The sequence below is a fragment of the Rhinolophus sinicus genome, linkage group LG07 (assembly GCF_036562045.2).
Source record: "Rhinolophus sinicus isolate RSC01 linkage group LG07, ASM3656204v1, whole genome shotgun sequence".
In the NCBI taxonomy this organism is placed as follows: domain Eukaryota; kingdom Metazoa; phylum Chordata; class Mammalia; order Chiroptera; family Rhinolophidae; genus Rhinolophus; species Rhinolophus sinicus.
In genome coordinates this window covers 99152495-99167648 of record NC_133757.1, presented here as the reverse complement: position 1 = coordinate 99167648, position 15154 = coordinate 99152495, and the positions used below count along the sequence as shown (strand labels likewise).

At 43.6% G+C, this 15154-nt stretch overlaps 1 protein-coding gene across 22 annotated transcripts in view; it reads left to right on the top strand.

The window, feature by feature from the left end:
• Positions 1 to 15154, top strand: part of EXTL3 (exostosin like glycosyltransferase 3) — a 114968-nt gene that overhangs the window by 96498 nt on the left and 3316 nt on the right. For 11 of the 22 annotated variants that reach the window (XR_012498148.1, XR_012498157.1, XR_012498156.1 and 8 more), the window contains 4 exons: positions 3033 to 5669; positions 6045 to 13052; positions 13954 to 14020; positions 14210 to 14404. Coding sequence is in view for 4 of the 22 variants with exons in the window: in XM_019733110.2 (XP_019588669.1) it covers positions 3033 to 3242 (210 nt within the window). In the remaining 18 variants the exon portion in view is untranslated. Of the gene's footprint in view, positions 1 to 3032; positions 6010 to 6044; positions 13053 to 13953; positions 14021 to 14209; positions 14409 to 15154 lie in introns of those variants that run through there. The other 11 variants (XR_012498155.1, XR_012498154.1, XR_012498152.1 and 8 more) reach the window with 5 other exon arrangements.

Genomic DNA, 15154 nt, shown 5'->3' with positions numbered 1-15154 from the left:
TAGTAAATAAGCCATAGAGATCTAATGCATAGTATAATGAACATAGACATAATATTGTACTCTAATTATGTAATATGATAACTATTGCTATATCAGCAATCATTACAAGCCAAGGATGGCTGGCAACACAGGCCTGGAACAGATTGTTCCCTAGAGACGTCAGAGAGAGGAGGAACGTGCTGACACCCTGATTTCAGTCCTGTAGCCTCCAGAACTGTGCAAGAATACATTTTTGTTTTTTTATTAAGTCACTAAGTTTATGGTAATTTGTTAAGCAGCCCTAGGAAACTAATACACTCACTGTCATGCCTTTAGTGGTATCCACTTCATAGTTTTTCTTTATACTTTTGCATACACCTATGTATGCATCCATAAACGCTATGTCTTTTAAAATAAATTGTTTTAAACTTTTTTTTTTAAAACTTGTTTGATTAGTTTTAGGTGTACAAAACAATGTAATAGTTAGACATTTATCATTTATATCCCTCACACAGTGATAACCCCCTCCCCTCCCCTAAAATAAATTTTTTGTATTAAAGTAGATTTAGATTTACAGAAAACCTGTGAAGATAATACAGCATTCCCGTATTACTGCATGGTTTCCCGTTACTGACATCGTACATCAGTATGGTACATATATCCTAATTAATGAACCGATATTGATACATTATATTACCAAAGTCCATCCTTTATTTGGATTGCCTTAGTTTTTGCTCAAAAAACTAGGATGTCATGTAGCAGAATAATAACAGAATACAACAAAGAGCCATACATGAGTAAACCCTGTGCTCTCAACTCATGGTTCCCACATTCTTGGACCCCATTCCATGCTTCTCCGGGGCAGAAGGGCTGGCTGGTGCACGGCCATCTCCCTGCTGGTCTGGGTAACTAGTTCACGCCCAGGGCACAGGCTGAACACGTGGAATGAGGCCAGAGAGATTGCACCTGCTTCCCCGATGAAGGCCCTAAGGGAGGCTCTGGACCTGGGGGGACCACTGGCCTAAAAACCCCAGACTGATCTACGCCCTGCAAGTCTCTTACCAAAATTCCCACTAACTGGACAGGTTAGAGAAGAGATACATGTTGGCTGCCTCCAAGCCAGGTTTTGGTCTTCAGTAAACAGGGATAAATACAAAACGTGTTGCACAAGTGAGCTTGAACAGAACGGGGCGTAGCGGGTGAAAGGTTCCAAAGCCCCATTTCGGACGCAGGGGAGGGGGGAAGGAGGGGAGACGGATGTGTCTGCTGTGGTCACTACTGCGGCCGGTCCTGTCCTCCTCTCCTGCCCGACCCTGCAGTTCCGCCCAGCTTCCGGAATCTGCCCTCAGGTGGCCCTGAGCTCTCATGAGGGAGCCTTCCTGAGAGCGGGAGGTTCTCCCACACCACCTCCCCGTCCGAGGATGTGGGCTTCCAGGAGGCAGAAGGCGCAGCTCTGGGAGCAGGAAGGAGAGAGGAGGCGGGAGAATGACAGGAAGTCAGTGTTTTTTCTGTTTCAGGATCAGTTTTGCCTGTTTCGAACTTTATATCAATGGAGTTGTACAGTATCACTTCATGTCTCTTAACCTTGCTTTTGTCTTTTTTGAAAGCTTTTTGTCAGTATTTTCCATTTTGGGTAATCATTTTAGTATCCTTTTCATCACTGATTTTTTCTTCATACCCATCCGTTGAGTGTCTGATTTAATTCAATATACTTTTCATTTCCATTATTCTATTTGTTTTTTTTTTCTTCGTATCCTAGGACTTTTTTGATAGTCCCTTGTTTCTTCCATCAAACTTGAAGAAACCTTTCAAAATGTCATCATAGTGTGATATACATTTATTGTTACAGTCAGTCACTCTCATAATCCTGCTATTTTGCAGTGTTTTGGGGTCTGATTCTGTGGTTTGTTTCTGCAGATTTCTCCCTCATGTGGCTCATTCCCTTTTTTTGTGACTTAACTGTGAGATCATACTCTTTGGGATTTTGCTTGTGTGTTTCTTTGAGGCCTGAATTTACACCTGAGAGGATTTGCATTTGCTTCTTCCCAGGCAGTGCCTGGGGTCACTGCCTGCCTACCTGAGACCGTTTCAGCTAAATGAGCACCTTGGGGCTTTTCAAGACACAAGTAACAGAAACTCTAGCCTCAGATGTGCGAGGGCCAGCTGTGGTTATAAATTCTCCGAGGTGCTGTTTCCTTCTCCACTTAGAGCTGAGAAGGAGCAGGAAACATTTCCTCACCATCTCTCTGTGGGGCTGCCTCCAGCCCACACAGCCTTCCGGTGGGTCCCAGTGTTTCAAAGTCTCCAATCTGAATTCACGGCTCTTGCCTCCCCAGCCTGAAAAAGAATCCACACTCCTGGCTATCTCATTAGATTCAGGCTTTTTCTTTATTTTGGCCTCTGAGGATTTTATTTCATTCATTACATTTCATTTCATTTCTTTCCTTACAAGCTCAGCCATATATTTAAAGAAACGATTTATATATTCTGCTTTTTCAGGTATTCTGTGCTGAGGGGTTCTTATGTTATTTGGTCTGCCACACTGTTGGTAGTGAAACTGTGACATTATTCTTCACACTTTTCTAATTGCTTGAAATTTCATAATAACTACTAAACTATAATATGACCATTTTCCCACGTCTTTAAATATGATTTTCTTAAACATCTTTTGAAATGGATGTGTAGTACTTTATAATTAACCAGTCCCCCTTTGATGGGTAGTTTTCCAGTATTTTGCTATTAATATTGATGAAATGAACAGCTTTATGCCTACATTTTCCTGTGTGACCAAGATGAACACTAGAAGTAGGGTTGCTGGGACAGGTGACACAAGGCACTGAAGGCTTGTGATGCATCTGGCACGTGTAGGCCGTGAGTGGTGCGCACCCTTACTGATGACGTAGGTACACGGTGGCAGGCAGAGCGCGCTGCTGGCTCTGGCCCGACAGCTATGAGTGAACGCGGCACCAGCCATCGTCACTGTGGAGACGGAGGCACTTCTGTCGGGATCAGCACCGCAATTCTCACTCTGCGCTCTCCTTCCCTGTCCCCAGGTGACCTCACGGTGGACTTTCCGATGCCCGGGATGCCCTCAGGCCCTCTCCCATGATGACTCCCACTTTCACGAGCGGCACAAATGTATCAACTTTTTTGTCAAGGTGTACGGCTACATGCCCCTGCTGTACACGCAGTTCAGGGTGGACTCTGTGCTCTTCAAGACCCGTCTGCCCCACGACAAGACCAAGTGCTTCAAGTTCATCTAGGGGCATTGCAGGTTTGGGGGCGAGGAGGGGCAGAGGAGGGAAGTGGCTCCTAAGTCCTAGCCATTGCAGGACCTCAGGGACGTCCCTCCGCTGGGAGAGGGGGCAGCAAGACTAGGAACAGCTGCTTCGCTCTTGAAGTTGGCCACACTGGGCCTGGAACCCTGGTCAGAGGACACTGGGGTTCCCTACACAGGGCACTGACTGATAGCTGACACTGAGGACATGGGGACTCTGGAGAGTCTCACACAGTTCATAAGCCCAGGACAGCTGGTTTGTGGTTTTTAAATTCAGTAACAACTATTATTATTTAAAAAGTTTCAGATTTGCCATTCAAGGCTTATTTATATATGTGTGTATATATATACATATATGTGTACACACACACACACACACACACTGCGGGGTTATTTGAAGTTCCTGCCTGTCTCACAAAGTGAGGGACCCACCGAGACTCCTGATGTTGTGTATTTGGGTGGCGATGGATCCAGCCTCACGGTATCTGGCTCATCCTGAAAGGTCATCTCCATCCTTCCCAGGGGCATCTGTGTGCGGAAGCCAGGAAGGGCCGGGCTGGCCCTCTAAGGGCCCTGGACGAGACAGGACCTGTCAGTTTGTTCCTTTCCCCTTTCTGTTGCCAACCAACTTGTCGTCTCCTCTCACTTGAGTCCTGGAGGACCTTTGGGAACAGCTGAGCTTCCCGGGGCTGGGTGCAGTGGTGTTGAGGACTCAGTGCTGGTCCTTGCTCTCCCATTCTCTTCCCTGTTTGAAAGAAGAATGAGGAAGGAAGGAAACCTGAAGACAGCACTCCCAAACGGCTCTTTCTCTAGCCCTCCTTCTAAAAAACATGTGCTTTGGCTTCAGGCTTTCCTGAAGGTTGTCTCTTATGTTAGAGAACGGAAAACTGTCAGGCTGCACTTGCAGGTGTGGCCTGAGTGGTCTGCAGGTTGGCGTGTCTCTGTGGCGTAGAACGAGCGAGCGTCCTTTGTGGCTCCCCACCCGGCTGGCCGGGAAGTCTTACAGCAAGGCACCTGCCTTGGGATAAATACCTTGGTGAAATTCACCTCCCCCCCTCCTTTGTCTGAACCCACATCCTATGTTATCTGTAGCTTTTGGATCACTAATGCCTGGTTGGTGCCAGGACCCCTTGAAGCTTGGTATGTGCCAGAACAACGGGAAGGTATTTGTTAGGTTCAGCTCAAATGTAGCCTGAAATTTAACAGGCGTTTTCACCCCACATTACAACTTTCCACTCCAGGTTTAAATTTCTATTCCCTGGGCTGAAAAGGAAACAAGCAATTTTTTTTTTTTTTTTTGGTGGCGGTGGCAGTAGAAGAAGGTGTGAGTGGCGCTGGGCAGGGATTTAGCCCATGACTTCTCCCATTTTTCTGGACCCCCCTTTCTTCCAGTGGAGCTGAGTGTAGGTGTTTCCTGCGACTGAACAAAAGTTCAGGTCTGTCTGGGTCATGCACATGCCTTAAACCAGTTCTGTCGTCCCCAGACTTGGACACCCTGTGCTGCCATTTCTTGGGGGCACATTGTCCTGTGACCTGCCTGTGCCCGGGGGTTTCTTCCAGGACTGCCTTGAAGCCAGGCCCTGTCCTGTAGATACCACCCACTGCAGGGCTTGCTTGACCTGAGGGACGTCTCATCGGCAACCGGACCAGGGCTGCTCAGAGGACGTGCCCTGCAGACGTGCCCACTGGCATCTTGTAACTCCCCTGCTGAGGCGACTACCTAGGGAACTGAGTGAAGCTTCTCAGCAACTCACAAAGGGGTGCAGACTCTGCATCCTAACTTTCTAACAGCCTTTCCTTCTGACTTTATTCTTTTGAGCAGTAGCCTTCTTCCCTCCGGGAAGCCAAAGAGTGTGGTGTTTTGAGCTCTGTATGTGGCTGCTAGTTTTATCTTGTTTATTTTAATGTGAGGAACTCATAAATTGACCTTCAGTGGGACATGGTGAGAAAGGAGCAGTGTGTTGGGCCCCCTTTGGTGGAGTCCCCGAATGCTGGGTCCCTGAATGCTGGAGGTAGATCCACGAGGAGCTGAACGGTCAGCGATTGCGGGGAACAGCCAGGTGTGCTGCAGGGACGGTTATGATGTCAGAACTTCCAACTAGGAGGACACTGTTTGGACTGGAATGGACACTGACGTGAAGAACCCACACGGCAGGCTCTGGGGGACACTGGCTGTGTTCTCACGGGACTCTCCTCAGTAGCAAGAAGCAGGGCTCAGCTCTTCCAGGTCGCTGGTTAGGTGCTCCTGGAGGACAGCTGCTGCCTTTTGCAAGGGAGAGGCCCAGCTCTGTGCTTAGAAGGCCGTTGATGCTGCTCCGTCACCTTGGACATCCAGCCATCGCCTCACCCCCGGGACGCACCGCAATGGGAGAACAGCTCTGCAGATCGACGGGGGTTTCTTCGGCACCTGCAGGTAACACCTGCCTCGTCTGCTCCCAGGGCCCGGACATCCTGGCCTCCTGGCCACGTGCTTCCCCGCGAGGGCAGCCCCGTCTGAGCCTGTGCTCCTCCGGCAGCTGCTGTGCGGTGGCCTGCGCCCCAGCTGGCGGGGGCGTCGGCGGGGGGCATAGCCTGTTGCGTAGCCGCCTGCCTTGTCCTGCTCAGGGAGCTCCTGCTGTGCAATGATGGCACTTTGAAGGGGGAAGCTCTGATATCCATGCCACATCCATCCACCCCACCCCTTTTCCAGTCATGAGCACAACGGTCTTTCATTGGATTTTGTAAAAAAATAAAGTAAATGGAGACTAACTGCAGCAGCTCGGAGGTCTTTTGTGATTTGCCTTTGCAGGGACTGAAGAGTGACCTGAGAGAAGATGCCTGTGATTCCAGGGCGCCACCAATGCATGGCCAGCATGACTGCTGTGACAGCTGGTCCCAGGGCAGCCTCGTACCTGAGCCTCTGATGCTGTAAACGCGTGGACGTGGGCAGCCTGCCGGTGTCCGCTCCTGGGATTAGCCACTTGGTTACATAGGAACTTAGGGGTCATTTAACTGGTCGTGTGGGATGTGGGATGGCAAGTGGCATGTATGTCACCTTTTATTTTTTCATAGTAATTTAACAAAGTGTATGTGTGTTTGTGTGTTCCAGTCCAAAGGAGAGGAAGGGAGGGGAGAGGAGAGGATTGCTTCGAATGGCCCAGGTTGGGCTACGGGTTGTTCTGTTGACTTACAACGAGCCACTAGCACCTGCATCTAGTTGGTGCTTCTTAACTATCAGAGCCCAGTCCTTTTGGTGGCTGGGGGGTCAGCCGTCCTGAGGGGAGAGGCCTGACTCAGGCACTGGAGGAGACAGAGAGACAGGAAGGGGATGGGAAGCCGGGGAAAAGCCGAGGTGGGGGTGCTCCTCTCCTGGGCTCTGCAGTGTCACCTCACTGGTCAAGACTCAGCTGATGGTCCCTTTACGGACCTTCCTTCTCTTAAGTCACTGTTCCCCCCCCCCCCCATCTCCTATCAGAGCAGCCTGACCTGTCTTTTACCTCACCGTACACTGTAATGGTTTATAGTTCTGCTTCCCACACCAGATTGTAAGCCTCCTGACTAGAGCAGATGATAGTAAGCACAGAATCGTTTTTTGTTGAATTAATGATTTGACAAAAAAACTAAAGAGGGTGACAGAGAAATCATAGTTGGCAACAAGCTGAACAGTCGTCAGTACTGTGTGCTTTTGGAACTCGGTAGTGTGATGTGGGATGAAGCAGATAGTCACAGGAAGCCTGGCACAGGATGGCCCGAAGTCTATTCCCGGTTATTACTTAAATCTTCATTAACAAAGGAGGATGAGAGCGCCCGCCAAGAAGAGTTAAAGGCACAGAATGGATTCCAGAAGAGATCAGTAAGGTGGGAAGCCTCGCCGGGGACCAGGTTTGGTTTGCTATTTAGTTTCATCTGCTTCTTGACCTGTCTTAATTATGTAAATTATTGTAGGGCTGTCATGTTAGAATTTAAACTGTTTAGATTTTATTTAAACTATTGGTCCCAATATTCCATTATAAAAAATTTCAATTTTATAATGAAAGTTATAGGAATGTTTAAATAATTTTTACAGTATAAACCTGTATACCTAACAGCCATTTTACTGTACTTGCTTGATCGCTATCTACACATTCATCCCTCTATCCATCCTCTAGTCATCCGTTCATCCACCCTGTTTTTGGTTTAGTTCTAAGTAAATACTGACATTAATGCATTTCCTTCTAAATACATAAGCACACACATCATTAACTGGAGGTCAATATTAGTTTCTATGTTTAATGTAAAATTTATATACTGAAATGCACAAATCCTAAGTACATGCTCCTGAGTTTCAACAATTGTGTGCATCTATGTGCCCTAAACCCCTAAGATATAGAACATGATTAGCAAACCTCATGTTCTTTCCTAGTCAATCTCCACCTCCATCCCCAGACATAACCAATGTCCTGATTTTTAAAAAATCTTGGATTAGTTTTCCCTGTTTTAGATTTTCATACAAATGACGTCACACAATTTTTACTCTTTTATGCAAGGCTTCTAGAAACTTGGCGTAGATTCAGCCAATTGTATGAATTAGTGACTTGTTCCTTTTATTGCTGAGTAGTATTCCCAAATGTAATATAACGGCAGTTGTCCATTCATTCTGGACAGCACTTGGGCTGTTTCCAGTTTTTGGCTATTCTGAATAAAACTGCTATGAAGATTCATGTGTAAGTCTTTTTGTGGATTTGTTTTTCTCTTTGGTAAATACGTAGCAGTGGTATTGGTGTGTGACAAGGCAGGTATATAAATGTTTAGTTTTATGAGGAACCACCAGACCTCTTTCCAAAATGATTGTACCCACTTTGCACTCCCACAAATAACTGAGAGTCCGGTTCCACAGCCTCACAATCTATGGTGTTGTCAGTCTGCAATGTTATGCTAGCCATTCTGGTGGGAAGTAATGGTATCTTGTCGTTTCATTTTGCATTTCCCTGATGACGTTAAGAACCTTTTCATGTGTTTATGCTCGTTATGTGTATTTCCTTTGTGAAGTATCTGGACAACTCTTTTGCCCATTTAACACAGCTTGGTTTGTCTTTCTTTTTTAAATGGACTTTTTAATATATATCTATTTTTTTAGCAGTTTTAGGTTTAGAAAAAAATTGAGCAGAAAGTAGAGTTCCTCCTCCCCCACTTGTTAACATCTTGTATTCGTGTGGTACATTTGTTACAATTGATGTCAGTAGTGACATATTAAATAAAGTCATAGGTAACATTAGGGTTCATTCCTTCTGCAGTATATTCTGTGGGATTTGACAAAGTGTGATGACATGGACCCACTACTATAGTATCCCACAGAAGTTTCCTAAAGTCCTTTGTGCTCCACCTATTACTCATCCTTCCCTCTCTCCTTCCCTTTTCGCTGTCTCCATAGTTTTGCCTTTTCCAGAACGTCATATAGTTGGAATCATATATGTGTAGCCTTTGCAGATTGGCTTTTCACGTGGCAACATGCATTTACGTTTCCTTCATCTTTTTGTGGTTTGGTAGCTCGTTTCTTTGTATTGCTGAATAACATTCCATTGTCTTGACGGCATTGCTTTTTTTTATTGTTGAGTTACAGGAATTCTTTACCCTGGATACCAGTCCATTGTCAGATACAGGTTTTGTGACTATTTTTCCCAGTTTGTGGCTTGCCTATCCATTTTCTTTATGGTGTTTTCTGAGGAACAGAAAGAAACCTTTAATTTTGATGAGGCCTAATTTTTAACTTTTTTCTTGTTCTTGCTTGCTGTGACTCCAGAAACCTGTGCCTACCCCAAGTCATGGAGATACTCTTCTTTGTTTTCCACTAAAAGCTTTATCCTGTTAGCTTTTACACTTAGGTCTAGGATCCATCTCAAATTAACATTTGTATGTGGTGTGTGATAGTGCTTAAGCTTCTAATTATTATTATTATTTTTTTCTATATGAATATCTAGTCATTCTAGGTTAAAAAGACTTTCCTTTCTCCATTGAATTGGTTTGGGGCCTTTGTTGAAAATGTTATGACTGTGTACGTGTGTGTGGTTCTTTCTGAGCTTTTTCTGTTGTGCTGATTTGTCTGTCCTTGTCTGCACCATGCGGTGTGGATTCATGCAGCTTTCTAGTTAGTCTGAAATAAAGTAGTGTTAAGGCTTCCAACTTGTTCATCTTTCTCAAGACTGCTCTGGTATTATAGTTACTTTGTATTTCTATGTATAAATTTCAGAATTAGTTTGCCAATTTCTTCAAAAACTGCTAGAATTTAAAAATGTTTACTTTCATAAAATCTACGTAACTTAAAAAAGACTACTTTAGCCATTTGTAAGTATACGATTCAGTACCATAGTACATTCACAGTGTGTAACCATCACCACCAACAATTGCCAGAACTTGATCATCTTTCCAAACCCATTAAACAACCCCCCCACCCCCAACCCTTTCAGCCTGACAACCTCTATTTTGTCTCTACAGATTTGTCTATTCTGGACATTCATATAAATGGAATAATACAATAGTCTTCTGTGTCCAGTTTATTTTACTTAGCATGTTTTTAAGATTCATCTGTTATAGTATGCATTAGAATTTCATTTGTTTTTATGGCTGGATTATAACCACACACAGCATATTTGGCTTATTCAGACACTTGGGTTCCTTCCACCTTTTGGCCACTGTAAGTAATGCTGCTTTAAACACAGGTGGACAAATATCTGTTTGGATTCCTGCTTTCAGTTCTTTTGGGTAGATACCTATCAATAGAATTGCTGGATCATACGGTAACTCAATGTTCAACTTTTTGAGGAACTCCCAAAATGTTTTCCACAGCAGCTGCACCGTTGTATATTCCCACCAGCAACACACAAGGGTTGCAATTTCTCCACATCCTGGCCAACATTTGTTAATTGAAAATTTTATTATAGCCATTCTAGTGGGTGTGAAGTGGTACCTCACTGTGTGTTTGATTTGCATTTCCCTGATGACTAATGATATTTCATGTGCTTATTGGCTATTTGTATATCTTTGAGAATATAGAAATAGAGACTATTGAGTAGAGAAATGTCTATTCAGTCCTTTGCTTAGTTTTTAAATTTGGTTGTTTGCTTTTTTGTTGTTATCCACTAGCATTTCGATGGTGTTGTATTTGTATTACCAATGGGTAGAATTGAAATACTAATATTGAGTCGTTAATCCGTGAACATGATGTATCTCTTCATGCAGTCAGATCTTTAATTTCTGTCAGCAAGATTGAGACTCTGAGTATAGAAATCTTACACATCTTTTCACAAGTCTATTCCCAAGTATGTTTTTTCACACTGAGTGCTCTGCAATCTTGCTAGCTTCACTTGTTAACTCTAGTAATTGTTTTGTAAATTTCTTTGGATTTTCTATATAAACACTCTTTTGCTCATGGTCCTGGGAACCTGTCCTCTGTACTTGTGAGAGGTTTGGGAGAAACTTCTATTTGGTCTGTTATGGTGGTCGGCTAGTCATCAGAGATGGTGCAATGCACAGAATAGAATAGGTGCTTCGTGAATGCTCACCAATGAGGATTGGACGGGCCTACTGATGATTGAAAAAGACTTTGTGAAATCAAAGTTCATTTTTTCAAGGTATTGTGAATGTTGTAACTAGTTACTAGGTTAAAATTTACATTAGATCATCTAAAGAATGTTACCAAACTTTTAGTTGATAATGTGTTTAGTAGCCTAAAACGTATATATTATGCAAATTAAAGTTCCTTTTTCTTTGTGATTGATTGCACAGTTGTATGTCAGGAAGACTTATAAGTGGGTTAGGAATAATTACTGTGGCTGTAGAAGGGTGAAGGGTAAATCTTGCAACATAAGAATTATTATGCAGAGGCTATTCTCCATTTTTTCAGAGGCCTCAGATAACAACATAAGAGAAACAAGAAATAGTCTACATACCTGAAGGCAAGATGTGGGCAAGACACCTTTTAAAGACGTATGGCCCTATGACTCAAAAATGCTTAAGTCTAATATGTGTCAAATGTGCCCCCCGCCCCGCTTTAATGAGATATTGACATATAACCTGTGAATTTAAGGTAGGGGTGTCCAAACTGCGGCCCGCGGGCCATTGTTAATTGGCCCGCAGCAAATTTCAAAAATATATTTAGTTTACTTAAATAAACCCGGCTGTTTGTATATTTTACTGCATATGGCCCTTGGTGAAAACCGTTGAAAAAGTTTGGACACCCCTGGTTTAAGGTGTACAACATAATGATCTGATGCATGTGTACACTGAGAAATAAGCTTCGTTAACTCCATCTCCACATAATCACCATTTTTGTGGTGACAACTTTTAAGATCTACACTCTTTTCCAGTATGTAATACAGTATTGTTAATTACAGCCACCATGCTGTACAGTCCATCCCCAGAACTTACTCATAGTTAGAAGTTGTACCCTTTGATCAAAAGCTCTCCATTTCCCCCAATTCCCAGCCCTTGGAAACTCCCATTCTACTCTCTACTTCTCTGAGTTCAGCTGTTTTAGATTCCACATCTGAGAGAGAACATACAGTATTTTTCTATCTCTGTCACGTTTATTTCACTAGCATAATGCCCTCAAGGTCCGTCCATGTTGCTGCAAATGTGAGAATTTCCTTCTTTCTCGTGGCTAAATAATATTCCGTGTATATCACATCATCTTTATCTGTTCATCTGTTGACACTCAGGTTGTTTCCATATCTTGGCTATTGTGAATGATACCCCAGTGAAATGGGGGTGCAGATATCTCTCTGAGATCCTGTTTCATTTCCTTTGGCTATGTACCCAGGACGGAATTGCTGGATCAGACGGTAGTTTAATTTCTAATTTTTTGAGGAACCTCCATCCTGTTTTCCACAGTGGCTGCACCAGTTTACATTGCAACCAACAGTGCCCAAGGGTTCCCTTTTCTCTACATCCTTGCTAAGATTTATTTCTTGTGTTTTTGATAACAGCCATTGTAATAGGTGTGAGATGACATCTCACTGTGGCTTTGATTTGCATTTCCCTGATGATTAGTGATGTTGAGAGCATTTTCATGTACCTGTTGGCCATTTGATATTTTCTTTGGAAAAATGTCTATTCAAGTCCTTTACCCATTTTAAAATCAGATTTTTTTTTGCTATTGAGACTATGGTTTATTTCTTAAACTCATGATCAGTGTTGGCTGTAGCCTCTAGCATGATTAGTCATTTCTGGGCTCAGTTCTAGACTGCCTGTCTCCAGGATTTAACTGTGACTTTCTCGAGAATTGTAGCTGGTTATTTCTACCTCATACTAGATTTAAATAAGAGGAATGTTATTTACCCTTCGTTCCACTATAGTGACTTGGAGACCATCGGTGTTTCCTACCTGACCACAGTGCGGCTTGAAACACTGGGACAGCACTTACCTTTCCGTAATGCTGGAGGGGAAACACGGGGCTCAGGGCCAGAGAAGAGAAGTGTCTCCCTTTGCTACCCCCCGTTTGGCTCATATGAATATATTATATAGTTTGGAGGTTTCTTCACTCTTACTTGTGTGGATACTTCCTTGTAGTTTGGAAAAGCCAACTCCTGCCTTTATAGGACAACTGAGTGGGCGCAAAGCTTCAAGTTCTACGGGGATCAAGGAGGGGAGCAGCTGTTACCGGACAGGCACGTCTCCCCTTCCCGGCCGGCTCCTAGTCCCGATACTCACACGCGACGTTATGGTACGGCGGACGCCACTTACTGGCTCTGTGTTTTGGGGAAAGTTACTTAACCTCTGTACCTCAGTTTCCTCATCCGACATCTTGACTGTAGCCAAGCCAGGAGCACCCAGCTAAGAAACGGTGAGCCAGTGTTTGTTGCTTTAAGCCACTAAGTCTTGGGGTAATCTGTTACAGCAATAGACATATCACTTCTTAGATGAAAAGAAATAATAAAATCAGGTTCCTCCATGCTGTTTTTAATGGTTTTCACTTACTATTTAATTAATCATTAAGATTTTGTTGTGCTTCGGTGGAAATTTTTCTAGGTTTAAGACTCTTTGCCAGGTCCGTCTCAATAGTCAGTGGGCTGCATTTCCAACACCAGAGCCACCAGCAGTGCTATAATGACAGCACTCGAGGGCAGGTTTTGCCATTTCTGCAGGCTTCTACTAACCAGCCTGGTGTGGTATCCAGGTAGCTGAGGTCTAGGTAGAGTCATGCGTAACTGATCCAGGCTTGGAAAGGCCAGCTCTAGATTCTCTCTCCGCTCTCATCAGTGATTCTTTGCTTCGTCCTGCCTCTGGCTTCTGCCACTAAGTAGGTGGGAATAATCTGGTTAAAACCTTCATTAATTTCTAGATTATTCCATCTGTCAGTCTATTGATTCATTTGCATTCACATACTATTTGTCTCTTTAGTAACCAACTCAAGGGATCAGTGCGTTAGGCTCTCTGATGAAGCCCTTTAACAGAAATGAAACTTGGCCAAATACAAGTCATTCCTGAATGTATCGTTATTAGGACATTTAAGTAAAACAGCAATTTTGATTTATTTTGAGCTCTATGTTGTGCAGTGGTACCTCAGTTTTTGAATGTCTCTGTTGACGAACATTTCGGTTTACGAACGCCGTAAATTTTATGGATCTATGGTAAAAGATCCATATTAGCTAGTAAAATTCATGCTACATTTGCAGTTTTAGGGGTTGATGTTAAAGGTCTGAAACGGATTAATCCATTTTGCATTACTTTCTATGGGGAAACAGTGCCTCGGTTTTCGAACGTTTCCGAACTCAACTGGTCTTCTGGAACGGATTACGTCAGAAAACCGAGGTACCACTGTACTCATTTTGTACACAATGATTTTGCATGTTCAAGATTTAAAACAGCTTTGCCTACATGTGATATGTATTTACAATTTTCCTCCCCCTACAAACAAAAATTTTCATAGCCACGCATGTCAGTCTCTCATAATGTCTGTCATCCCCTCTCATGGCTGAAGGCTCCTACTTTATTCTGTAGATACATCCTAGGCCCCTCGATTTGAATGACCGGTACCTTAGAAGACATTCACTGAAGCATTCCTGCGTCCCCGCCTGGCAAAGCTGGAGATGGCGCAAATGAAGTTGTCTTTTTCCTCCTCTAATGAAGAACTCATTACCACTGATACGTCCATTCCAGAGAGAGAACTGCCAACCAACTCTCCACAAAACCTGAGCAAGTAGTTCTCTAGTATTTTATATAGTCCTCGGGGCACTAAATCCCTTTGTGATGCTTAGCTGCGAGCTGAGTTGGAGGACTGACTTCCAGCTGAATTTCAACCAGCCCAAAAAATTTAAGAAAAGCAGGCTGAGATGGGCCTGCTACCATAGTTGACAAATTCTAAGACTTGTACTCCACCCCACTTCAAGCTAATACTTGCAAAACGGGCATGTGTGTTACAAATGGTGCTACAGTAGATTAGATGTAATCGTGTAAATATCTGTTTTAAACAATTCAGAAGCAGCATTTTTCCCAATGCAGTAGCTTACTATTATTCCTAGTGGGTCTGTGGGCATCTGAGTTGAATGCTCAGCTTAGTGCAGAGTCCTGAGAATCTGTGGGAAAGGCAGTGAGTGACAGGCAGAGGTCAACTGGTGGGGCAAGCCCCTTGCTCAGGACCCTTCCCCAGAAGGTGAAGGCTGGTGTTTTTCATTAGACACAGTTCAGTGAAGTGAAGTACCTTTTCATACAATTTAAGAAAATACAGAGGGTGCCAGAAAAACGTATACACATTTTAAGAGAGGAAAACAATTAAAATTGTAATACTCAATATATACCGATAGCAAAAGATGAATACAAGTCACCCTTGACTTCTGCAATTACAAGAGGTGCTCAAAGTGGTTACCATCAGCATCCAGACACTTCTGATTACGGCGAACTACTGCTTGAGCAACGTTGACCAAAGTGTCCACTTGTATACATTTT